This window comes from Agaricus bisporus (genome assembly GCF_000300575.1).
Source record: "Agaricus bisporus var. bisporus H97 unplaced genomic scaffold AGABI2scaffold_2, whole genome shotgun sequence".
Classification (NCBI taxonomy): Eukaryota; Fungi; Basidiomycota; class Agaricomycetes; order Agaricales; family Agaricaceae; genus Agaricus; species Agaricus bisporus.
Window position 1 is genome coordinate 165,353 of NW_006267355.1, and position 24,714 is coordinate 190,066.

Below are 24,714 nucleotides of genomic sequence, written 5' to 3' on the forward strand. Positions count from 1 at the left end.
ATATCTTTCGTATTATTCTTTTTTTTTATTTTTCTTTCTTCGTTTCTTTATGTTTTTATTTCATTTTTGTTGTTTTGTTGTGTGTTTTTATGCTATCGTCGAGGAACTGTATTCTACTCATCCACTTACTATAATTGCGGCTACTACTTGCAACTATTTTTCTCTACTACATACTTACTCTAGTTTTTTTTTTGTTAAAAAAAGTGGAAGGTCAAAGATAATTTGATTTTCTCGGAATCATGTTCGTGTTTAGTGCTATCACCCGAAAAGACAAGTATTTATTCACTCCCCGCGAACCTGCTTTTTTCGAGTGAGTTCTCCTCGGATGTCCAACTTCGATCTCACTTCGTGCCCAGTTTGTCGATTGACCAGAGACTACCAGCTCACGAACTACGCTCTTATGATAATCTTTTGAAAAAATGATATCGAATTCCATTATTATACATCTACGCAATCTTTACAGTCTACAAAAAAAAAACCAAAAAAATCAATATCCACTTGTTCCACAAAAACCATAAACCAAAAAAAAACAAAACGAACCTTTGCATACAGCGATTGCACAACCTTCCCAACTTGTTGTAATGTATCAATCGCCGCCCCATACGTATTCTTAAAAAAAAAAAAACAAACGATTATTAGCTCTCACTCTGAAACTGAAAAAAAAAAAAGTGACTCACGTCGGATTCGGGTTCATCGAAAACTAAAAGACAACCACGACCTTGATCTAAAACGCCATGAAACACTTTATCCAAAATCATTTGCGATAATCTGAAAAGAAATTATTTATGTAACCCAACTGAGAGAACAAAAAAAAAGATTACTGACTTGGCTTCGACAGCTTGTTGACCTTGTCCAACTAATGATGCTACATGTGTAATCTCAACAACAGAATAAGGTTCGATAATCCGAAGTAAATTTTGTTCGAGGAGGGTATCGTATAATGCAGCAAGATGTGAACGAATCGTTGGATCCGAAGACAATTCTAAAAAAGAAAAAAAAAAACTGAGAAATTGGATATATTGTGAAAAAGAGAAACTAGACAAAAACCATGTTTATAATCGAATAACGCTTTTTCAAAATCGGCAAGATTGCGTTCTTGATGTGCACGTGCTATAGCACGCATACTTTCTACTTCTCTGAGATGAGCGTATTTGATGGCTAATTTGTTTGTTAATAATGTTGAGACATCTTCCGGCTACCCCCAAAAGTGAGAAAAGAAGCTTCAGTGTAAGATTGAATACGGACGAGGTTGAGCATGACTTTGCAAAGGAGCATGTATTTGAGAGCGTCGAGGGCACCATCGTCACCTTGAGCTGAAAGGTTTTCGAATGATTCGAAAAAGTAGGAGTAGCCGGTGGTGTAATCTTTATCTTCGGCGTGGAGAACTCCGGATTGGAGGTCTAGAGAAGCTTGGAGAGTGGGTGGACAGTAGATAGAGTTGGCAGCAGTTCGTGAAGATGTTAGAGCAGCCTGAAAAAAGAGATGTATGTGTGAGAGTCTTGCGTAAATGAACTGTGACTTGTTCACCCGCACCTTGGCTTTTGGGAGATTGCCGATCCCGCGATAGACTCGACTTTCGAGGAGATGGACTTCGGTGAGAATCATTTTGTCGTCGAGACGTTTGAGTTCGGTGAGGAGAGTATCGATGAGGACAAGTGCGGGTTGGAATTGTTGAGACTCGAGTTGTCTGTCAAGAATGTGAGGTTTCCGAGTTGAATAAGCATAAAGAAGACGGACATTCCGACGAGACGAGTTTCGAGACTATGTTTGAGGAATACCCGTTTCTCAGCTTTTGCCCAGGCGATATTGTCGATGAGAGTCTTCATTTGGATTTCTTGACTGTTTGGAATGGCGGAGAAAAAGTCGAGTAGGGTTCGGACTGGATGGGATGTGAGGTGGTAGACGGGGATAGATAACAGATGTGCGTACTGAGTTTGGCTGTCTTTGCTTTGGCCGTGGAGGACATGAAAGAGCGAGAGAGTGTGATCACACCCGCCAGCGACGATGCATTTCTGCTTTCAATTTTAACCAACGATGACCCAAAGTCGAGTACTACGCACTTTTGATCGCGATAGAGCTGGCCGAGTTTGACGAGCGCCGTCTCCTTGTCGCGGAGGACGGCAGGATCTGTTGTCGTCGTGTTTTCTGCGAGAATCTGGCGCAGGATTTGTTCTGCGTTGGCTGGGTTGGCCTCTGCCTGTGCGAGGAGAGACATGGGTAGAGATGACGCGTCGAGCGTGGGAACCAGTGAGAGACGCGTCATTGACTGAATCTGATCTCTCTCTCTACCAAATGGCCGACGACACCATCCTGCCCATCCCCAATCTCACCCTCCCCCAACACCTCTTTGTCCTCTCAAACCCCGCCTTCGAATCCAAACATCCAGATGCACGGACCAATCTCCTCGACGGCATCCGCGCTGACCGTGCGTATCCTCTTCCACTTCATTATGTAGATGCTCAGATTGCATTGTAGAAATGGCACCGTACTATCGATCGATAACCGCGTCCTCATCGGTACTGCCGCTAGATAAGAGTTTGCTAGAGTCGCTGGAAAAGGAAAACGAGGACGAGCTCAAGACGTTGGACGAACGCCTGGCAGAGGCAGAGAAAACAGAGGGCGAATCCGAAATTTCAGACGCGCTCAAAGCTCGTGCAAACTATCTCACCAGAATTGGCGACAAAGTCTGTTTTATCGTTTTCTATGTGCAACTTTCTCTAAACCCGCATTGACAGGACCGAGCCGTTGAAGCTCAAAAGCTTGCCCTCGAAAAGACACCTGGTCTAGGTTCTCGTATAGATATCGTCCTCACCCTTGCCCGCATTGGTTTTTTCTTTGGTGACCATGACCTTATCAATACCTACGTATCCAAAGCCGAAGTGTATGCTCCTCATCCTTCTTTCTAAGAGACTCATCCTGATATTCAGGCTTTTCAGACTAATTGAAGAAGGGGGCGACTGGGATCGCCGCAATCGTCTCAAAGTTTACAATGGTCTCCATCTACTCTCCATCCGACAATTTAAACGCGGAGGCGAGCTATTACTTGACGCCTTGTCTACGTTTACTACCACCGAACTCATCTCTTACAACGATTTCGTCACTCTAACCGTCATCGCCAATGCTCTCACTCTCAAACGTGTCGATCTCAAGAAAAAAGTCATCAACGCCCCGGAAGTCAATCAAGCTTTACCTGATGTACCAGCACTCGGCGAATTGATCAAGAACTTGTATAATTGTCGTTATGACAAGTTTTTCTCTGCCCTTGGTACGTTATACACCATTTTTTTCTGATTTTGATTTCTTATCCCACTTGTGTTAGCTACTCTGGAAGATACTTATCTTTTACCATCTCGTATACTCTCTCCTCATACCCGGTATTACATCCGAGAAATGCGTATACTCGCATACTCCCAACTTTTAGAATCATATCGCAGTCTTACTCTAGACAGTCTCGCTGCGGCGTTCGGCGTCACCGTCAATTATATCGACAAGTGAGTTGTGATAAATTCTGAATCTCTCTATGATCTAAATTGAAATTTTTTAAAAGTGAATTGTCGCGGTTTATTGCAAATGGGCGATTACATTGTTCGATAGATAAAGTGAATGGGATTGTGGAGACGACGAGGCCGTCGGTGAAGAGTGCGCAGTATGAACAGGTTGTTAAGCAGGGTGATATTTTGTTGAATGAGGTGCAGAGGTTGAGTAAAGTGTTGTATTAGATGAATTCAATTGTATGATTTGTTCATTCAAGAGAGACGAATTATTCTACCATGACTTGCGGCTGCCCGTGCTTTTGGGCGTCAATCAACTGCTAATGGTCTGTGTATTCCTTACATCAGGCGATACTTGGCTGATTTGGACAGGTTGGACGATGATCTTTCCTCTATGCATTCATGTTTATCCCATTGTCTTCCCTTTCTGCGTTCTCGCCGTTCATCTCCTTCCAACCATATAGATACCGTCCAAGCTCAGCACCCTCTGCCACCACCGCCTTTACCATACTTACCCATGACACCGCAGCAGCAGCAACACCAGACGCAAGGCATGTTTAATCAAGCGCACGACTTCACTGTGATGGGAACCTTTATCGAGGCCAATGGTGAGATTCCTTTCGTGAGATTGGTTTGCATATTCTGATTTTCTCTTGCACTAGTCATTCATAATAATCTCACCTCAAACCAATGTAAGCAATATTCTTGTCCCGCTACCTCATTAATCGCTATCTCTGCCAGTCATGAAAGAATTTCTGGAGAAAACAATACCTGGAGCACAATTCGACTCTTCTGAACGTGATCCCCCACCGCGATGTCATCCCAAAACTCGTTTGGCCATCCTCGACCAATGCTTATACTTCATTCGTAACTGCGATGGCAAGCTGTTTCAAGTTTCAGAACTCAAGTAACCGAGAGAAATGTTGCTCCTCGATTTCTGGACCTTTTTCTCGTTTCCATTATAAATTATTAAAAATTATAGCCATGTATTAAGATAGATGACACTGCTTATGTCTCTCGATCCCCCCCAGTTCCGTTTGATTCGTTCTTCGTTCTCTCGATTCGCACCATTATCACATATTTTCGTCGTTTCCACATCTTCAACCCTCATCCTAATAATACCATCCAACTCTTTCCGGTTTTGAAGCCTTCTTCAATGGGGTTGATTGATATAACGGCGCGGGATCGAGTAGAAAGAAAGAAAGAATTTTCTCCTATCCATGTCAAGGAGGGTCGAAAGCCTGATATGAGGTAACAATTTGGCGAGGAATACAATCCAATGATGGTGACTATCACCATTATTTCTCTTTATTTTATTCTTCCTAGTCGTTGAAACCATGTAACATGAGGTCAATGGACGACGATCATGGAGCCAAAACTCAGAATTATATTTTACAACATGAAGTTTTAAGAGTTCGTGCATTATACAGTGCTTCTATACATTCTATGCTCCTCCGGCGAACGACGACACCAAAACTGGTATATCCACTCCGACATACCATCTTCTGGATTCACAAATTGCAATTCTACACAACAATCTCCAAGCGAAGTGAACACGATTAGAAGGGTATGGTCCGGGGAGTGGGACTTCAAGTTTTCCAACTGGTGTCTAAGCCGTCCGGAGCAGAAAGTGCATCCAAACTGCTTACCCCACACAAAGGTAGTCTTCGAGTCCTGGTCCTTTCCTTCTTGCCACTCACTATCCCATTCATGCTGCAAAAAACACTAATTCAATGGGTGGATTCAAAATACGACTATTTTCGCTTACATCACAAGATGAATTCTGTGGATGAGGTACATTTGTCACTGCTCCTGTAGCAGGACGACGGAAGTGTAGCTTGACAACGTCGAAGATAATGGAAGTGTTAACCGCCTTGAGGGGCATTTGTTTGAGTATACCATGCATCATAAATCCATCACGTCGAGATTCATCCTAACGAATAAATTCAGCCTCACCAATACAGGAAAAAAAATATTATAAATCATGAACTCACAAACAGCAAATCACACAATGCTCGAAATGGAAAACCCATATCATACACCTCAAGCCCAGTAGTCAAAAGACGGATACAAAACTCATTTTGGAAGGTTTGATCCCCACGTTTTATCCCGGTTATAACCTCTCCAATGGCCAATTTATACACGTTCAACCTCGTTTTGCAATTATCCCAACCAATGTAACCATCAACCACTGGCCAAGAAAGCGCAATCTTGTCACCCGTACCGGGACCAGGCTTTATCGTGCAGTACTTCATCGAATAACCTGCACCTAAAAAATCAATGCCATCAGGAGCCTCCTTCAAGATTCTGAATGCACATTGGTTCTTGAGTCTTTGAGCTTCGCGCTTGATATGGGGGGAAAATCCGGATCGTGTAAAATCGGATACATAGTCGATGAGTGATTTATGGAAAGGTTCAAGTATCAGTTTATGAGCTTTATCGCGTTTAGGAACACGCAAAACAGAACGGAGATGACTGAGGGCGGCATAAGCTTCATCAGCTGTCATACCTAACCAATTGCACAGCACAATAAAGTTCGCTTCTGTATAAAGAGGCCGAGGTTGAGGCAAGACTGAATTCCAACCTGACACTAAAACCACTAAAAGTTTTCGGGTGTTTATCATGACCCTGGAAGGGACGTTGGACAGAATCCGGGCGTACAAGGCATCGAGTGAGGCCATCGGGTGATCCTCTCGTGGCACATCCGTCATTGGATGATTATCAATGACATTTAAAACATCAGAGAGTTGTGAGGCTGGGCTTCCAGTCGTCGAGTCGCCAATATATCTGATGACCGTATGCGCATATGCAAATAGTCCACCCGAAGCATTGGCGAGTTTCCACACGTCCCGTTCCTCTGGCCATTGTGGATCGAGTGAATCTGCGACATGTTTCATTTCCGTAAACTCGTCACGCAAGAACCGCTCAACATCTGCACGAGCCTCATCAGAATCTACCGGAATTTCCTCCTTCTCATATGCTGGCGTAATCTCGGCTCTAGCAAAAAAGGAATTGATGTGTGTTTCAGGGCGACTGGCAATGAGCCACACAAGAGGCGAGGACGGATACTTGATGCATAAATCAGATATGTAACGGAGGAGATTTAACTGAATGCCTGAACCGCTGCATTCATCAAGGCCATCAATGACGATCAAGACACGTCCGGCAGAATTTAGTTGGGGCTGGTGGATGAAGGGCTCAACGATGAGCTTGTTGAATTGCTTTGCCATTGACGATCGAAGGAGTGACGGATCGCGGCTGATTTCTTTCTCGATGAGCTGACGGTACACTTCGGATTTGGCTGCAAACTGGTAGGAAATAGTTGCAATAGCTTTCGTTCCATCATTGCGTCCGTTGATTGAAAAAAAGACCGATGCGTGGGAGCTCACTAGAAGCTCCGGAGACTCAACCACACTCTGCATGACGGCTGACTTTCCAACTCCAGCCGCACCGACCACCCAGCGTATCTTTTCCTTGCCGTCGCAGTTTTGAATGAAGTATAGGCACCGGTCGAGGATGGCCAACCGAGTTTTGGGATGACATCGCGGCGGGGGATCACGATCGGAAGAGTCGAATTCTGCTCCAGGTATTGTTTTCTCAAGGAATTCTTTCATGACTGGCAGAGATAACGATCAATGAGGGCGCGGGACAAGAACATTGCTTACATTGGTTTGGGGTGAGATTATTATGAATGACTAGTGAAGAAATAATCAGAATATGCAAACCAATCTCACGGAAGGAATCTCACCATTGCTCTCAATAAAGGTTCCCATCACAGTGAAGTCGTGCGCTTGATTAAACATGCCTTGCGCCTGGCGTTGCTGTTGTAACGAATCCGGGCCTGAAGGTGGCTAAGTGTGTTTCAACGTCTTTATTTGCAGTTCAAATTCATGAGAAACTCACAATCAGTGGTTCAAACCTCAAGGACTGCTGCGGAGGTGTAATGGGTATATATGGTAAGGGCGGTGGTGCCGGTGGCTGCTGAGCTTGGATGGCGTCTATATGGTTGGAAGAAGATGAACGGCGGGAGCGTAGAAAGGGAAGACAGTGGGATAAACATGAATGCATCGAGTAAGTAGAGGAAAGATCATCCAACCTGTGCAAGTTAGCTAAGTATCGCCTGAAATGAGGAATGCACATGATTGACGCCCAAAGCATGGGGAGCCGCAAGTCATAGTGGTGGGGTCATAGTGGGATGAACCTAATAATTCGTCTCCATTAGAATCCTGGGGAGACTGATGCATATGTTTTATGTCGTACGAAACCCGTCACATTCCCAGCACCTTGCTCGTTACTACTTTCATACACAAACTCTTGAAGAGCAATAAATTGATTTGTGCGAAAACATGGGCGAGACACCGCCGCTGATTTGGGTGTGACCGGATGGTTACTGGAAGATAGAAAATCCATCATTGATTATTTTCCAAGATCACGAAATTTTCGTTCCTCGTGGCGAGCCCGAACCTAGTCATTTCGTCCAAATCCACCTTCTATGGTCCGCACTCAACAAAGCTCCAGCTTCTATGAACGAAATTCATGAAATTCGTTGGTTCATTTGCCCCGGTGTCTTCCGATGCTCGTTTCATTTACCGAAAAGGTTTTTGTTGTTTCTTTCCGGCACGAAGTCTTCCGTACTCCTGAACGTTGTCTTTATTCTATCATTGAAAGAGAAGGTCCATCGTTGTTCTTTTTTCCCTCGAACTACATGTTTCAATGTTGGAAACTTATAACATGGTAGGTGGTCTGAAAATAGTATCAAGGTTGCGGCCTCGTGTAAACTTAGAAGTAGCTGGAAAAAGAACAATCACTATGAGTGCCGATTTTTCGATCACTTTTTCCGGAATATCGGTCAAATAGAGTTGCGTTCTGTGAGTCTCTAAGGTAACGAAGGTCTTAGAGAGCTTGGACTTGTCATGGGGCCTAGCTTTGTTCAGTAGGATGCTGGAAAGTCCTTGAAAGTTTATTGTAGATGAATGACTTGAAAGTTCTTGGATGCCTCATGGTACTATGTGTGTCACGGTTGATGATGATTCAATTGATTCGGACTCTAGGTATTTCCCTGCCAGTGGTAGAATCAGGGTGGGTCAGGTCATTCCAGACTGATGTTTCAGGACAACGTGGCAAAGGACATTACGGAGTACAGGAAAGTATGAACCAGGAGGCTTGATATCCCAAGTAATGCCTCGCGTTAAGAGTTCTCCCGCCCTTGCCTCACACGCTCAGCCTTGGTGGTTAGATTGAAGTGCAACGTGGGGTAACTCTTATTCTCACAGACGAACTCATATTTACAAAGAAGGGAAAGGTATTGGAACGAGTCATCGTCTGTCAGCGACATTCCACGTAAAATTACTTGATCGGGGTGGATTGGACTATTTTGTTTTGGATACTGCCTCGTGGACGGCAGCGTCGAAGTTCCTACCCATTATAGATGTGGATTTGGCGACTTCCGCTATAAAAGTCGGCTAGTGTGCACCAGGGTGCACCCCCTTCCCCATCCTTTCTCCCACTCCTCTTCGCATTTTTGAACGCTCTTTTTCTCGCTTGCAGTAAGTCCACCTCGGAGCAGGTTAATAGGACTGAACTCAACCTAATTAAAAAAGCAATCAAAGGAGTCAATGAAATCGATACTTTCTCGAAAGTTCTCCCGTTCGCTATCCTCTCTCGTTTCTCGTCCCCATCAGGACAATACCCTTTCTCTACCCGATTACTATCGAGATACAAGGCGAGAAATATATGGCCCATGTTGGAGTGACAGTGAAGAGACCTACTGCTCCGTGGTAATTTTCCTGTTTTTGACCTCGTGTAAATGATCAGGGCTCAACATGCCTCATTTAGCGGACAATGGAATTACCGTACTTTGACGACAATGAAAGCTATCGGAGCAGTTTTCTTCTTGTGAGTAAGACTTTTAAAGGGTGGGAATAAACCACTTACCGATTATTGTTAGGACATTGGTTTTCCTGGGGATGAAGGAGGAGAAAGAAAGGCAACATACTATGTCGACGCTCGTCCCTTTGCCTTCAAGTCTTGCGCTGAGCGTGAGGCCCCTTCATCCGCCCGAAAAAAATTCAAGCGCGTTGGCGTATTTCATCGAGCAGTCTTCAGGGTAAGCTGATGAAATCATTCGTGCCCACTGCAAGATTATTCACGCTTTGCTTGGGTAGGGATTTTTCTCCCTCTTCTGTGGTCGAAGTCACCTCTGAAGCTAGTCCATACGCAAGGGACGCACAAAAAATACCAATACTCTCACTTCCTTGAGACATGTTTATTCCTTGGATTCTCGTCTTCGATTTTCATTTTTGGTCACATATTTCTTCGATCTGTAGCATCACCACTCAACCTACCATTATCATCTTGTGGTCGTAACCAAACATACCTTAGGATATTTCTTGATAATCTGCAGAGGAGTAAACCGCTAGTAATCATGTAATAAGTATAGAAAAACCAAACGAAAGGGTTCTCATCGTGCCGGAATCATTGCAGACAATAATTAACGGAAATACTTGCGTGAGTGGACTGCTCTTGCATTGGGGACCCGACAGCACGCAAAACCACGATAAGACAACTGGCACATCAAGGAACAATAAGTTGAAGGCCATCACAATATTCGATCTAAGCAAAATTAAGCGTGTCCCCCGGTTCCCCGCACAAGAAAAGAAAAACATACCTATTTTCATATTTAGCCGACAACCCGAGATCTTGGCCTGTCCTCCATTTTCAAGTACAAGCGATGCTACTGTAACTGTGAGTTTGAATATCTTCTGATTAGATAAGATTTGTGTGCCTCATCACGTTCCAACTCATTTGTCGGCTTGCACCAGGCCTCCCACTCCCGATACCTGGTGCCAAACCCTATCATTTACTTGAGTTGGTTGATCACTGCAAGATTATTCACGCTTTTCTTGGGAAGGGATTTTTCTCCCTCTTCTGTGGTCGAAGTCACCTCTGAAGCTAGTCCATACGCAAGAGACGCACAAAAAATACCAATACTCTCACTTCCTTGAGACATGTTTATTCCTTGGATTCTTGTCTTCGATTTTCATTTTTGTTCACATATTTCTTCGATCTGTAGCATCACCACTCAACCTACCATTATAATCTTGTGGCCGTAACCAAGCATACCTTAAAATATTTCTTGATAATCTGCAGAGGAGTAAACCGCTAATCATGTAATAAGGATAGAAAAACCAAATGAAAGGGTTCTCATCGTGCCGGAACCATTGTAGACAATGATTGACGGAAATACTTGCATGAGTTGACTGCTCTTGCATTGGGGACCCAACAGCACGCAAAATCACGATAAGACAACTGGCACATCAAGGAACAGCTTGAAGGCCATCACAATATTCGATCTAAGCAAATTTGAGCGAGTCCCCCGGTTCCCCGCACAAAAACAGAAAAACATACCTGTTTCCATCCGTAGCCGACAACCCGAGATCTTGGCCTGTCCTCCATTTTCAAGTACAAGCGATGCTACTGTAACTGTGAGTTTGAATATCTTCTGATTAGATAAGATTTGTGTGCTGCACGGGTGTTCCCTAAATAGAACATCCAATGACACGCCAACTGCGCCCACGTAAGGCCAAACCTAGCTATCTCCTCGTGGCCGACCGCGATGAAGCCTCAGATGCGAGCCCTGGCGAGACATCTAGGATGAACGTCGACGACGATGGCTCCAGCGGCTCAGAATTTTCTCCTGAAAACAACAAAGACGTAGCGGAGCAAACACAACAAGCCGAAGAAGAAGCCGAGGAATCAACGCCGGACGACAAAGTCGAGTTTGAGGTTGAAGAATCACCAATGAACCTGATTACAGACATGGATCTTGATGTGATCCCATTAACGTCGACGTCAAAGGCCAAAGGAAAGGGTAAGGCACCGGCGAAGAAGGGGAATGGGCACCCGAGTTTGGGACCTAGTCTGACGAAAACGAGGAGGCAGATGTATACTCTTCCGACGCCCAGCACTCACCACCGGCATCGTGCTATTCCGCTCTACAGGCGTGATGGACGCGCCGAACGACTAAAACAGAGGCCTGAACTGTTCCGAGCCCCGAGCATTGTGATGACCAATGGTATCAGTAATGACAAAGTTATGGAACGTGTCAATAAAGCCTGGGGTTACAATGTCGGCTCTGGACCGTTATGGGAGATGGCTGAGGACCGGGGATGGTTCAAAGAAGCCGAGTTACTGGGCAATGGCGGTGATTTAGAAGCGGAAAGAAGACCAGTTGTGCATAGTGCGGTCCGAGTGAAAAATGGTTGGAGAATCCTCACAAAGGAGTATGCATGTTCATTCTATGTTATCTTGGCTTTCGATCGTTGTTGATTCCCTTCACCCAGGGAAGCCGCTCCATACTTACCGTCGGACACAAGCACAACGGAAGAAGGAAACCTCAGACCTCCACCTCCGCTCAAATGCTACTTTGGACCATATGACGAGCAAACTCTGACCGAAATTCATATACTTGAAGCTCGTTCCATGTGTAAAGTCGCGTCCTTCCCTTTCTTTCCTCGTGATATTCATTTCGAGTAGCAGAATTCGTTCCCGAAAGCCAAGCACACATCTTCAATCCCGGTGCTCCTGCTTGGGGCCTCGACTGGTGTCCTATCCATCGCGATGATCGTCCAAGTTTGTCAACTGCTTTTTTGCCCTTTGACAGTAGCTTATATCGTATCACAGAACGTGGGTTCAAACAGTATCTTGCGGTCGCTCCATTCCCTACGAGCTCTCATTCTCCTGAAATTGGAGCCAAAGTCTCCCGCCCTTCTTACTCGTGCATCCAAATTTGGTCATTATCAAGCCCTGAAAGCAACAGTTCGCGTGCCGCTGGGTCTAGAGCACAGAACAGCCCGAAAATGCAATGCGAAATGATTTTGTGTATTGAAAGTGGTCCTGCCCACGACCTCAAGTGGTGCCCTCCTTCCCAGTCCACCGACGTAGTACGTCCTTTTTTTGCTTTTTGGGCGACTGTCCTTCTCAATCTTTATTACCACAGCCCCCGGAGGCGAAAAAGCCAAGGAAACTGGGTCTGCTCGCAGGAACATTCGAAGATGGCTCGTTAACGATCTACGCTGTCCCCGAACCGGAAGACATGCAGAAAACCGGTCGGACTTCTCTCCCAGTTTATGGTTTGTAGTTTTCGGTTGTTGTAGTATCTACCTGAAGCGTTTCACTTTCGTTAGTGAAGGTATCAGAACCTCTCGTTCGCATTTCTCTAGAAGAAACCTCTTGTTGGTCTTTGGACTGGGCAAATAGTGAAATGGTGGCTATTGGTACAACGAATGGTATGTTGTGTTCCCGCTCTGCCCCAGTACTTGACTGGCTTAACTGGCATTATCAGGAATCATTGCCGTATATAATGTCGGTACGGCTCTCGAACTGTCTACCGCAGCAGGTATATATGCTCCAATTTTGGAGAATTTGATCTAACGATGACCCCTAGATTCTCCCACTATCACAGATCTTTTGCCTACACACTACATCACTGCCCATCAATCAGCCATTCGTGCACTCGCATGGATTAGAGCACCATCTGGTTCAACTTCGGGTGTTCGTAAGCTGTTTGAAGACCCAACTGTGATTGCGAGCGGAGCTTATGACGGTATGGAATGTCTTACCGATATTCGTACAGGACGTGCTAGCGTAATGAATCGTACTCGAGGTCAGTGTTTTTCTTACTACCACCAGGAAAAGGGATTATTATATCTGACTATGATGATTAGACGTAATCAGCACGATGTCATATTCTCCTTATGGTGGAGGACCTGTCACCATCGATCATGAAAACATTGTGAAATCGTATTCTGCTTCTCCGAGTATGCTTGGACGAGGACATATGTTACTAGAACCTCAAGGACCGGTATGGAGTGTCAGTTCATCAGAATGGCATCCTCAACTTGGAGTTGGGTCGGCTGATGGATCGTGTTTGACGACCAACCTTTTGAGATCGACGAGAAGGTCTGGATCTATAGTGCGTCGTCATTTGGATTTTTGAATAATAATAATATTGATATTGATATTGATATGAAATGATTGCATAGCCGTTTTTTGTTCATAAAGTTTATCAGATGGATTTTAAACGAAAAACGGGAGAGTTTAGGATGTTGGATCAGTTCTTACCTCAAGTATGTTTTTTCCACTTCTCTCTCTCAAAAAACTCTCGTCATTCACAACTCTACCAGGAATCCGCCGATCGTCCAACAGCCGCCTCAAAAGCCAAACAACAACAACACCAAAAATCCAAAAAAGACACCAGTACTAGTAATGATAATACTAGCATCAGTACAGGTGCCTGGCCACAAGAAGTCGCCGTTCATAAAGTGACTTGGAATAATGGAAATGGGTTGAATGCGTGTGGGTTATTGGCGTCTGCGACGTCGTCGGGGTTGTGTAGAGTAGATAATGTGTGGGGGAGGTGGATGAAGGATAAGGTGCCGTATGGAGGGATTGAGCAGATTAGGAGGGAGGAGATGGAGGATGGTATGGATGTTGATTCGGGGGAGAGTGATTCGGAGTGAGGTTGTTGATGTTCAGCTGTAAGGAATTCGTGTATTGCCTTCCTATAGTGCATAAAGCTTTTATGTTCGACCTCGGGGATGCTCAGACTCTATTTAAAAAGCATATAGAATATATGTATATATATATTATAACCCCTCTCTACTCCAAATCCTCATCATCCTCATCCACATCCCGACCGTCCGGTCTATTACCACCCGCCATCATCCCATTCAAAGTCGAATACGTCTTCGCCCTCACATCAGCCTCATCCCCCATTCCCATTCCCATACCCATACTATTAATCTGCTCCCCCACCCCCCTCGCATAATTACTACCACCCTTCGACTGTGCCAAAAAATTCTCTCTCTTCCTCCTCTCCCTCGCAATAGCCTCCCTCTCCTCAAACCTACTCCCATACCCAATCAAATTATTACTCCCATTCATCATCTGTGACCCATACGTCATCGTCCGCTTCACCGAATTCGCAGATACATGTGAAATATATTCCGGTGAACCCGGTTTATGAGGATTATTCAGATTACGTCTGTGCCATGGAAGGTCAATGTTCACGTCCGCTACGATGTTAATTTGGTTGATGAGTTCAGAGGGACGTTGATGTTGTGTTTTGTAAGAGACAACATTGGGGAGATGATCCATAAAGTAAGAGGTGAAACGGAAAAGCTCTGTTGAGTTGGCGAAACTGACAGCGCGGGTGCGGGTGGAGCCGTCGTTATCCCCATTGAATGCCGCAGCACCTTTCTTACCACCAGTGGAAGAACCTAAAGGATCAGGTCCACCTAGGAGAACTCCATCTGGAGTGTCTGGATGATAAATTGGTACCAGAGCTTTGGCGTTGGCGGGTGATAACTTGGCTAACACGTCACCGAAAAGAACGAGATAATTCGTTCTCGCACGTTTTTGGTTGTCAGAACGTTCTTTGGTGAATTGATTGGATGTCTGGGGGGAGTCTTGGAGGACGATACCCGGTAAAGGAGGGGAGGTGAGGATGGATTGGAGCATCGAAGGATGATGGTAAATGAGACCTCCGAAACGATGAGGTTGAGCTTTGATTTTAGAAGGAGCAGTAGGAGAAGAGGGATCTTCGAGATAGTTCTTGGAGAACTGTTCCGCGAGGAATTGTCGATGAAGTTTGTGCATGGGTGATTGAGCGGCAACGTAGAGCAAGGATTCGTCCTTTTTGCTCAACCCGTTATCGAGCTCCTCTTGAGAAGGTGGTTTTTTGCCCTTTTCCATTGCTTTGGCTTTCTTCTGGGTAATGTAACGAGATTCGAATTGTTGAGTGATGTAAGCACGGAATTCGGGACGGAGGTCACGAAGCTGAGAGAGATAGCGTTGGAATTGTTTGGGGGACAGTGATTGAATGTTGAGTTGAACGCCATTGTGAGTAGGTAAAGGACGGCGAGAGCCGTATTGGCGCGAACCCTGTTTACCAAACGATCTGATGTCGTCCACTTTTTCTTTTTCCTCAGGAACAGGAGGAGGAGGAGGGGTAGAAGTCGCGGCGGAAGGACGGCATGAATAGTCCACCTCTGCAAATTCAGAGTCAATAAGCCATTGGTTTTGCGCTTCACCCAGCGCACGATCCCAGCTCGCATCCGGACGAGGCGAAGGACAGATGTTCATTTCCTCCATACGTTTGACAAACTTGACTTGCTGTTCTGCATTATTCCAGTCTGTGAACTGGGCGTGATGCTCGAATGTAGGGATGGAGATGTAGCTGTCCTTGTAGGTCATGGGGATGGCGCGTTTGAGACCATAATTTCCTCTGCGGGCGGAGGCGGGAGGGGCGGTGTAGGTCTGTGCTATAGCCTGGTCGTACGAGGAGAAGCGGGAGCGGCGGAGAAGTTCAGCAAACGTCGACGCGGGCGGGACGACCGCCTTTGCTTTCGCCACCGACATAAGCAGAACCAAGCAAACGCGTCAAACACCCGATTTTTCCGAAGTTGTGGTTGTTTGTTTGTATTGGTGCCGGGCCACATCACTCCGAGTCCAGAATTCAGAATTCATTCATATATTCCGTTGACTGCAAATTTATTCCTTCTCTTTGCACGTTTGATCCTGCTAACACAAAAAAAAAAAAACTCGGAGTAGAACGTTTTGCATGTGATCACGTGATCGGCGATATCCGGCGGGTATATAAAGTGATGCTTGTCATCAATTCAGCCACTTGAGGGTTTTTTTCTCAAGAAACCCAACGGCGTCCAAATTGCTGCATCTCCCCGCGAGCTCGCGGCGTATAGTTGCGGTTTGTTTTCAGGGAGGGTCAGCCCAGACAAACGTCGAAGAAGGACTTGGGGATCTCAAAAACAATCCTTGCCGATCGCTCTTCCCGTTGGTCGAGGAGCCAGGACGCAGGATCACCTGGAGGTTGCTACATATATTTGTTTGTATAGAATAGAATACGCAAAGTGAGTGGCAAGTTTGTTTTCCGTGTTGGCGGTGTGGGCCTAGGATGATACTCCTGGTAAAAACACGCAGCCCAGAAAAAAGCAAACTCCGAAGTGGAGTGCTGGTGTTGCGGGTGGAGAGAAAAAGGCGAGGCTGAGGCTCCCACCGTCTGTTGCTGTCCGCCTGTCACGTCCATGGCTGATGATCATCACTAGCGTGGGAAGGCCCTTGCCCTACATAACCACTGGCTTGTGACTTCTGAACCACGACGCGCCATGCACCACCGCCCGCTGCCCGCTGCCCGGACTTCCTCCTCCTCTCCCTACCCAGAAAAGCTCGGCCATGTCCCGACCCCCGACCCCCCAGCCTCGCCCTCCATCTGCGGCCTTCCGCTCAAATACGTGTCGTGCGCCCTTTTCTTTCTTTTTGTATTCCTGACACTCAGCCCGTCCCCAGACTGGTCACGCTGGCCGTGCAGAACGCCGCGCTGGCCATCGTCATGCACTACTCCCGCATCTCCACCCCGCCAGAACTCTCCTACTCCCCCGCCGCCGCCGTCCTCCTCAACGAGCTCATCAAGGGCGCCATTTCCTTTTGCATGGCCCTCTACGTCACCGCCACCGCCGCCTCCGACCATCCCCGCTACAGCGGCCTCCAGTCTCCGTTAAAAAAATTCACCAGCGTCTTTTCCTGCGTTTGCTGTGAAATTTTCAGCCCTGACTGTTGGAAACTCTCCATCCCTGCTGTACTTTACGTAATCCAAAATTCTCTCCAATTCGTTGCCATTTCCAATCTCCCGGTTGCAACCTATCAAATCACGTATCAGATGAAAATCCTAACGACCGCCGCGTTCACCGTCGCACTCTTACGCAAAAAACTCTCCACGAGCAAATGGCTTTCCTTGTTCTTTTTGGCTATCGGCGTCGGCATCGTTCAAATTCAGTCCGCTACCTCCAATACCCCGGCTAAAGATACGCCCGTGGGCAGTGCTCATGATTTCCATATCCACACCATGGATCCTCTCAAAGGCTTCGGCGCCGTCACAGCCGCATGTTTCACCTCGGGCCTAGCGGGTGTGTATTTCGAGATGGTTTTGAAAAACTCAAAGGCCGACTTGTGGGTTCGCAACGTCCAGCTCTCGCTCTTTTCCCTTATCCCCGCCATCCTGCCTATCCTCTACAACCCGCCTCGATCCACTGCCAATGGTTTTATCGCCGATCTCTTCAAACACTTTGGTGGCTGGGCGTGGGCCACAGTTGGTATTCAGGTATTCGGTGGTCTCGTAACGGCGATTGTTATCAAGTACTCGGATAACATCCTCAAGGGTTTCGCAACAAGTTTAGCCATCGTTTTATCTTTCCTCGCTAGTGTCGCCTTGTTCAACTTCCATATCTCATGGGGATTCGTCATTGGTTCTACGACAGTCTTGACCGCAACTTGGATGTACAACCAGCCTCCAGGAAGAGAACCCATATCCATTGTCCTAACCACCTCTTCCTCTTACGACAAATTATCCGAATCTTCGGATATGGTCATCCTCGGTCATCCCGATCTTGATTCATTCCACACTACCAAACGGAAAAAGAGCCGATTGTCTCCGTTTCCGAGCCCCAAAGTTATTGTTGGCGCGCTTGGGCTAGGGTCTGATAATGATTCATATACCACTACTCCGATCACCGCTAGCAATAGTCCGACAACTCTTTCGCCTATCACTGGACTTGGTGAAACATTGGACACACCAAGGTATAATTATTCCCCTTATGGTTCTCCTTGGCCTTCCAGAGCTCCTACACCAACTTTAGATCCTGGTGAAAAGGGGAGTGTTGGGAAAGCTATTAATGAGGTGTAAGTGAATGGAACGGGTCTCTTTGTTGAATTTTTTTTTCTTTTCTTTTACGAATTTTTCTAATCATAACGAAGTTGTGCTTTTTCTTTCTGTCTTTTTTGTGACGATACTTTGGATGGTCTTTTCACGTTTTCCACCTTCTTTTTTTGGTTGTACGACATGAAACTTTTTTATTTAACTTTTTTTTCCAATATTCGGTTATTTACTTATTATTTTTTCTTTTGAGACGAAGAAGACACCACGAGGAAATGTTCTCATTCTTTTTAGTCTTTTGGGGCGGTCGTGGGTGGCAGCGGCAGTACAAGCACACAGAGGCTCCATATATACATACGTACGTACGAACCGAATTCTTCTTTTTCTTTTTTCCTTTTTTGTTGGTTGGGATGGGAGACCCCCGCACATTATCGTATGCAGCAGCAAGCATAAATATACGTAACGCGATGTTAGTTATTCTTTTCTTTCTTCTTCTTTTTCTACATATATACCCCCCGAATTCGATTGGAATGGCAATCGGAAAGAACAAAAATGCTTTTTTTTTTTTACTATTTACCTACCTACCTACCTACCTACCTATTACCACAACTTTTTTTTTTAGTTAGTAGTACTCGTATACACTAGATTTTTCTTTTTTTTCTCTTTCTCTTATTTTTTTGGTATTTGGTATTTGGTATTTTATTGATGCAAATGATTTTTTTCTTTGTTTTGTTGAACGTTGACGTTGAGGATGGTTCTCTGCTTTTTTTTCATTTTATGGTTTTTTTTTGATTGTTTGGAATGAATATGTGATGAATGTTTTTTAATGTTAGAAGAATGTCTTGACGACGTTGACGTGTGAGGAAAAGTTTGAACTTCGCAGGCGGCGTTGATGCGGTCAGGTGCGCTTGAGCCTGAGGAACGGAGTGTTGCGGTACTTACTCTACATAGTGTGCGGTGATATGTTGGCTTAGCCTTCGGCCGGGCTTGGCTTTGTTCTATGTAGACGTTTCTAGTTCATGTCCATTGTTGTTGAGTTGTTCAATGACTAAGATTTCGGATTAATCGTTGTTTTCGGCTTTCCGCGATCCACGGGGTTCAGTCATCGACCGTTTCATCAACCCACCTTGACACTGGTTTCATCTTAAGACTCCACACTTCGGGTAGTTATTGTAGAGCCCAGCGTTAAATCCTATTCCTATTTCTATTCCTAGAATACGATGAATACGATGAATGATGGATTAATGACGACATGTGGGGGCTTCCAAGTCTTTTTTTTCTCTTTTCTTCTTTTTGACTGCCTGATTGACGGATTGACAGGTAGGGCACATCATTGATCAACGCCATATTTAATCAGTTATAAGTATAAGTGCGCAAACTGTATATATATATATGATCGTCCCCACTCGTGTGTGCGCAAATGTTATATATGTAATAGATAGGATGTCGGAGTCGGAAACGACATTCGCCACAGCTTTTTCGGCTAAATAGTCGATAAGTATCGGTATGTGGTGATCACTGATAAGGCTTGTTGCTATTTTTCATTATTTGTTTTTCTTTTGCTTTTCCGATCAAAAAAACTCCGTCATTGGGATTTATTTTTGGGCTCGAGGTGGTGGTGACGCGTCGGGTGTTATTTGAGTTTTTTGCGACGCGGGTTTATGAAAAACCTATTGAGCTTTTCGGACCAGAATGTTTGATGAGCTGGGTGGGAGGGGTTTGTGATAGAAAAGTTTCGCCGATGCGATTTGGTAGGAGATTGGACCTGAAGTTTGATCGAGTACTATGGATTGATGGTGATGATGATTATCAAACTAGATATGTTTTTTGTTTGTTTTTCTCACATATTTATTGAGAATTCTAAATTTATGTTTAGGCGACGCTTGATTGTGAAAGGTTGATGGTGTGTCGATAAGAAGGAAGGAGGAAGGAGGAAGGAAGGAGGAAGAAGACAATATGGCCATACACTTATTCATAGACCCCTAGTACTTGTTCGATCAGGTGTTACTACACGCCTTGTTCGCTCCTTGCTAACTGCTTCCATACATATTCCACTACATATGGCGTTCGCTGTTCGACTAGAGGCGTTCCAGTTTCTTCACTTGTATAATAAGTAAAAATCTTATTGGATTATCAGCCCCGATTCTCTAGCTCTCTGCCACACTCTTCATCCTATAGGCTTCTCCTCTCAATTTCACTTCTCTCGTTTCTTAGGGCGGAAAAAGCAGATCCGTATTGAAGAATGATCTTGATACTTCTGTTCACGAGGTTGTTGGGATTTAATGAGAAGAAAAGGATAGCATGATCCAATGAAGGGAGTGACCCGAGTCCGTCGGAATAGTAGTGAAAAGATTAGATAAAGACCTTCCTGAGGAAGCGAGCCTACGCTCCGCAGACCCAGCCTGTCAAGAATTTCGAGAGCGCACAGGTTGTCAAAATATCGGTATAGTAGAAGGTCATCCACATGGCACCGTGGCATCCAGACAAGGAGTGACAAGGTCAGATATTGAATATTGAGGTCTAAGGCAGATGTGTATTGAAATCGAGGGAACGGGTGGCTTGAGTGCCGAGTTCTTGACTCGAGGGACCTCTCGAGGGCCTTCATGCGGAATCCGAGTCGGTACAACATATCGACAGTAATACATCATGATCGTGGAAAGATCAGCGGCTATCCATGTCGAGAACTGATGTCCGCTATCATGAGCGAATGCTCTTTTTTTTTAGACTGGAATGAATAGACTCTTGGAAAGTAGTTCGGCCTCTGCAAATAGTTAGTTATGAAAAGATAGAAATCCACTTCTCTATTCCATTGATGCACTTAGTATGACATGGCGCTAGTAGATGATGTTAGTACTGTAGTCTGCCTGATGTTTCATTTCCGGATCTTGACTCTCGCTATCGCTCTGTGCGAAGAAGCCAGGTATCACCCAAGAGTCGCATCACAGCCGGACATTCCCCACAAGCCCTCATAAAGCCTTAAAAGCCGTGGAAAATTGACGATGGTAATGTGAGGGCTTCAACTACTACTTCGACTAAATTTAGATTTTTGAAAGAAACGTCCAACTTGTTAGACCTACTAAATCATAGATATTGTCCACCGGCACTGCTGATACGCCGTGCCCGTACAATCAGTTTGACACTCTGTTCTCTACCATGGCAAATAACCGTCAAGGTATTTGATGGAATCAAGTGAGGGTTGTGTGACTAAAGAAGCTTCGCTTTACGTTGACTCTTCGCGGAGCTTCCCATGATCATCTTCCCAACTTATAATCGATTGGCTCAGCTTTAGGCTTCGCTACCAGATCCCACTGTTGTCCTCTCTCGCACCTCCATGATTTCACTATTTGAAGTTCTCTTCGTTGCCATTCTTATAGTCGTTGGAGTTCCTCTGTTAAAAAGGCTTAAGGTGACTTTGAAACCCTTGCCTCCTGGTCCTTCTCTCCTAGAACGATTGCTGGATGGAAATAAGAATGAACGGCTGCCTGACAAGTACTTGAGGTGGAGTAAGCGTTACGGTGAGCTTTAAGAATATCGACTCTTTCAAAGTTTCTAACAGCGGAGTGACAAATCGAAGGGAACATAATGACAGTAATGGACACGACACAGTTTGGAAAACCAACGCTGAGTACTATATTTCAAGATGATCCATCGATGAGGGCGAGAATAACATATCAGTAATATAGTCCTTTCAAGTGCAGAAGCTGCAATTAATCTACTTGATAAACGTGGGAATATATATTCTAGCAGACCAAGGAATATAATCGCGTGAGCCCTCAAACTCTGCCAGAAATCATGACATGTCTTGGAGAATTTACTATTCAACTTATCTTTAGGGGCGAGATCGCTTACAGAGGAAGAAAAGGGACTCTTTTCCAAATGGGCGCAAAACAAAGGAGATTTAGGACCGTCAGTTAACTCTTCTGAACATATGAATGTTGACTCAGTTACTTATGGTCATAAATTTAGCTGTTGATGACCACTCTCAGTTCCGTTGCTCTAAAATCTTTCAGGAAGCTTGAGTCGATGGAGACAAAGCTCATGCTACGGGATTTACTATTCGAGAGCGATCATCAAAAGTATAAAAAATACTTTCAAAGGTACATGTGTACGTGCATCCATCCATTCTATGAAACTTAAGGAACGTTAGAGTGGCACATTCAGTGACGTTTTGTGCGTCATTTGGTCAACGTGTTAGTCACATGGACGAAGAGCATTTGAAATTCTACAGTAAAATTGAAAGATGTGAGTGAACAAATAACGCTCATTTCATGATATGACGAAGAAATGACCGAGGAAATCAAAAGACTTCCAAGAGTAAGACTAACTTTCTCACTTACCGCTTATACTGATTTAGCTATCTAATTAGACACTCGTCAGTAAAACAGTTGAGGTAAAGGACGATAAAATTAACCGTTATATCCCCGCAGATTTCCGGGAAAATACCTCGTCGACCATGTAAGTTCTCCGTGGCAATGTATCCTTGTATCAGCTTTCTCATTTGCAACCTAGTTCCCGATCCTTCTTAAATTACCTGTAAGTGGCATTTCTCATGCCAGGAACAACCAATAACGCATTAAATTTACAAGCGTTCCCTACAATGGTTCCGAAAGGCGGCGGAGGAACAAGGGAGTAAGGAGGAGCTTTTCTATGAATCGTGCATGGATCGTACCAAAGATATCATTGACAAGGGATCCTCCTTGCTCGGTGCAGGCCCTCGCGGGATGGAGAAGCAGCAGAGGTATCAGTGGCATGATAAGGATTTGGCAATCCTCGCAGGAGCACCTTATGCTGCTGGAGTTGGAACGGTAACGTCCTTCATTTGAATGAGTTATCATATATCTAATGATCTATAGACAGTGGGCACTATCCAAGCATTTTTATGTAAGTGGTCACGATAGAGTTGTATTTTTCTGACACTGACTTTCGGCCTGGCGTGGCCACAGTGGCTTGTATTTCGTATCCTAGGGTCATGAAAAAAGCGCAAGACGAAGTAGACTCGGTGGTGGGTATCCATAGAATGCCTGAATTCGAAGATTTAGATTATTTGCCTTACGTCCAAGCTATTATAAAGGAATGCTTGAGGTTAGTTGTTATATCACTTGCGCATTATATTTTTGATGAGTCTCTCGCCGAAGATGGCACCCGTTTCCTTCCCTGGGCATACCTCATTCGGTTGTTGAAGATGATGCATATGACGGGATGTTCATTCCGGCAGGCAGCACTGTTGTAGCGAACATCTAGTAAGTTATAAACGTATGAAAGCGTAAAATCTCTTTGATCGCAAAGTCCAGCGGAATGACGAGGGATCCTGAGGTCAGGTGAATCGTGAGCTATTAGTAACGTACTTACGCTGCCCCAGCTTTTTCCAGACCCGGAAACATTCAGACCCGAAAGATTTTTAGACACTGCCAACCCACTTCTCCAGAATTACAATCTGACATTTGGCTTCGGGCGCCGGGTCTGTCCCGGACAGCGTCTCGCTACCGACCAACTGTTTGCCGTCATTTCCAGGTGCGGTTCACAGTCCATTAGCATTATTAGTGAAATTCAACAGAAAACCAGATTACTCTGGGCATTCAACATCGTTTCCGTCGATGGTAGACCAAATCATGCGAAATGCGACGAAGATGGGAAATTTGGGCCTCCAGCACTGTTGCCATACAAGCTGGTTCCCAGAGGAGAACATGTAGCTTCGATCATCATCGAACAAGCTCAACTAGCAGATAAGGAGGCCAAGGACTGGGAGTCAGTCCGTTTTGACTGAAGAGTCATATTGGTGTTAGAACACTGCTCGTGGTTGACGGTCGGGAGCTTCCTGATCATTTGATCGAGTGTTGTATTGGAAGATTTGCGCGAGTAACGTCCGAATAGTTCAGTTCGATTGCAGCATTAGGGGCTTGATATGACAGATCAATGTAGGATTGATGCGATACGAATACATGGATTCAAGCGTTGCTAAGGAAATCAGTGGATCTTGGGGTGATGAGGGCGCGTATCGTCCTCCCCACATCACCACCGTTTTGTAACAATGCTTTCTCGGCTTGCGCTCGGGGAATTTCGAATTCATGAACCTAATACAAAGATGACTCAAAGCTCTAGCAAAAACAAAGGTGAGTACGCACGACGAGGTCCACGTCTTCTCGTTTCAGTGTAGAGAGTGCAGGATCACGAGGAACCTTTGGCGGTGCTTTTTCCAGGATGCCACCAGGTCTATAAGCGTCTTCCACTCGAGCCTTGACATAATTGAACCCGTCCACGAACTATCGGAACAAAAAACAACGCAGCGTGTACAATTCGTTTATTGCCATCCGAAGCGACATTTTAGAGAATGATGCAGAAACTGAATTCTCCTCAGCGATAGGTGAACAAACATCAAGAGACGTACGTTCATGATAACTTCTGGTTCTGGCCTACCGTTGCTTCGTGCCATGGCGTATCTGCTCACGAGAGTTCGGAAACGACGTTTGCGCAAAGTATCATAAGCCCGATTTGGAA

The 24,714-nt window shown here is 45.1% G+C and overlaps 9 protein-coding genes across 9 annotated transcripts; 5 read left to right on the plus strand and 4 right to left on the minus strand.

Annotated features, from left to right (window-relative positions):
* Nucleotides 1-446: 446 nt before the first annotated feature.
* On the minus strand, nucleotides 447-2,215 carry AGABI2DRAFT_148303 (hypothetical protein; the record flags this gene model as incomplete). Its single annotated transcript, XM_006457686.1, has 10 exons — nucleotides 447-464; nucleotides 541-609; nucleotides 678-768; nucleotides 826-982; nucleotides 1,048-1,195; nucleotides 1,246-1,470; nucleotides 1,534-1,687; nucleotides 1,738-1,879; nucleotides 1,930-2,012; nucleotides 2,061-2,215. 10 exons carry the CDS (start codon nucleotides 2,213-2,215, stop codon nucleotides 447-449), a joined length of 1,242 nt encoding a protein of 413 aa, XP_006457749.1.
* Nucleotides 2,216-2,292: 77 nt separating this feature from the next.
* On the plus strand, nucleotides 2,293-3,719 carry AGABI2DRAFT_63917 (hypothetical protein; the record flags this gene model as incomplete). The annotated part of the gene is made up of 6 exons (XM_006457687.1): nucleotides 2,293-2,425; nucleotides 2,476-2,684; nucleotides 2,736-2,881; nucleotides 2,937-3,265; nucleotides 3,320-3,491; nucleotides 3,548-3,719. The coding sequence occupies 6 exons, from the start codon at nucleotides 2,293-2,295 to the stop codon at nucleotides 3,717-3,719; spliced, it is 1,161 nt and encodes a 386-aa protein (XP_006457750.1).
* Nucleotides 3,720-4,860: 1,141 nt separating this feature from the next.
* Nucleotides 4,861-7,552, minus strand: AGABI2DRAFT_176362 (hypothetical protein). Its single transcript, XM_006457688.1, has 7 exons — nucleotides 7,395-7,552; nucleotides 7,240-7,342; nucleotides 7,157-7,186; nucleotides 5,486-7,107; nucleotides 5,260-5,424; nucleotides 5,141-5,204; nucleotides 4,861-5,017 (listed from the first exon to the last, which is right to left on the minus strand). The coding sequence occupies exons 2-7, from the start codon at nucleotides 7,292-7,294 to the stop codon at nucleotides 4,914-4,916; spliced, it is 2,040 nt and encodes a 679-aa protein (XP_006457751.1). The 5' UTR covers nucleotides 7,295-7,342; nucleotides 7,395-7,552; the 3' UTR covers nucleotides 4,861-4,913.
* A 1,430-nt stretch (nucleotides 7,553-8,982) lies between these two features.
* AGABI2DRAFT_190180 (hypothetical protein) lies at nucleotides 8,983-9,694 on the plus strand (the record flags this gene model as incomplete). The annotated part of the gene is made up of 5 exons (XM_006457689.1): nucleotides 8,983-9,037; nucleotides 9,092-9,268; nucleotides 9,327-9,386; nucleotides 9,439-9,597; nucleotides 9,656-9,694. Exons 2-5 carry the CDS (start codon nucleotides 9,107-9,109, stop codon nucleotides 9,692-9,694), a joined length of 420 nt encoding a protein of 139 aa, XP_006457752.1. The 5' UTR covers nucleotides 8,983-9,037; nucleotides 9,092-9,106.
* A 1,351-nt stretch (nucleotides 9,695-11,045) lies between these two features.
* AGABI2DRAFT_114796 (hypothetical protein) lies at nucleotides 11,046-14,011 on the plus strand (the record flags this gene model as incomplete). Its single annotated transcript, XM_006457690.1, has 11 exons — nucleotides 11,046-11,773; nucleotides 11,834-11,976; nucleotides 12,027-12,122; nucleotides 12,174-12,433; nucleotides 12,490-12,622; nucleotides 12,677-12,778; nucleotides 12,835-12,888; nucleotides 12,937-13,155; nucleotides 13,217-13,464; nucleotides 13,535-13,618; nucleotides 13,676-14,011. 11 exons carry the CDS (start codon nucleotides 11,046-11,048, stop codon nucleotides 14,009-14,011), a joined length of 2,403 nt encoding a protein of 800 aa, XP_006457753.1.
* A 21-nt stretch (nucleotides 14,012-14,032) lies between these two features.
* AGABI2DRAFT_190181 (hypothetical protein) lies at nucleotides 14,033-15,915 on the minus strand. Its single transcript, XM_006457691.1, has one exon. The coding sequence runs from the start codon at nucleotides 15,909-15,911 to the stop codon at nucleotides 14,151-14,153; it is 1,761 nt and encodes a 586-aa protein (XP_006457754.1). The 5' UTR covers nucleotides 15,912-15,915; the 3' UTR covers nucleotides 14,033-14,150.
* Nucleotides 15,916-16,675: 760 nt separating this feature from the next.
* Nucleotides 16,676-18,432, plus strand: AGABI2DRAFT_198736 (hypothetical protein; the record flags this gene model as incomplete). Its single annotated transcript, XM_006457692.1, has 3 exons — nucleotides 16,676-16,806; nucleotides 16,857-17,010; nucleotides 17,059-18,432. 3 exons carry the CDS (start codon nucleotides 16,676-16,678, stop codon nucleotides 18,247-18,249), a joined length of 1,476 nt encoding a protein of 491 aa, XP_006457755.1. The 3' UTR covers nucleotides 18,250-18,432.
* A 3,776-nt stretch (nucleotides 18,433-22,208) lies between these two features.
* AGABI2DRAFT_133623 (hypothetical protein) lies at nucleotides 22,209-24,175 on the plus strand. The gene is made up of 13 exons (XM_006457693.1): nucleotides 22,209-22,316; nucleotides 22,366-22,461; nucleotides 22,524-22,533; nucleotides 22,586-22,591; nucleotides 22,647-22,674; nucleotides 22,729-22,752; nucleotides 22,806-23,024; nucleotides 23,073-23,100; nucleotides 23,163-23,301; nucleotides 23,355-23,459; nucleotides 23,511-23,532; nucleotides 23,579-23,730; nucleotides 23,782-24,175. Exons 2-13 carry the CDS (start codon nucleotides 22,419-22,421, stop codon nucleotides 23,981-23,983), a joined length of 978 nt encoding a protein of 325 aa, XP_006457756.1. The 5' UTR covers nucleotides 22,209-22,316; nucleotides 22,366-22,418; the 3' UTR covers nucleotides 23,984-24,175.
* AGABI2DRAFT_148310 (hypothetical protein) lies at nucleotides 24,165-24,649 on the minus strand (the record flags this gene model as incomplete). Its single annotated transcript, XM_006457694.1, has 3 exons — nucleotides 24,165-24,290; nucleotides 24,342-24,479; nucleotides 24,605-24,649. The coding sequence occupies 3 exons, from the start codon at nucleotides 24,647-24,649 to the stop codon at nucleotides 24,165-24,167; spliced, it is 309 nt and encodes a 102-aa protein (XP_006457757.1).
* Nucleotides 24,650-24,714: the final 65 nt, after the last annotated feature.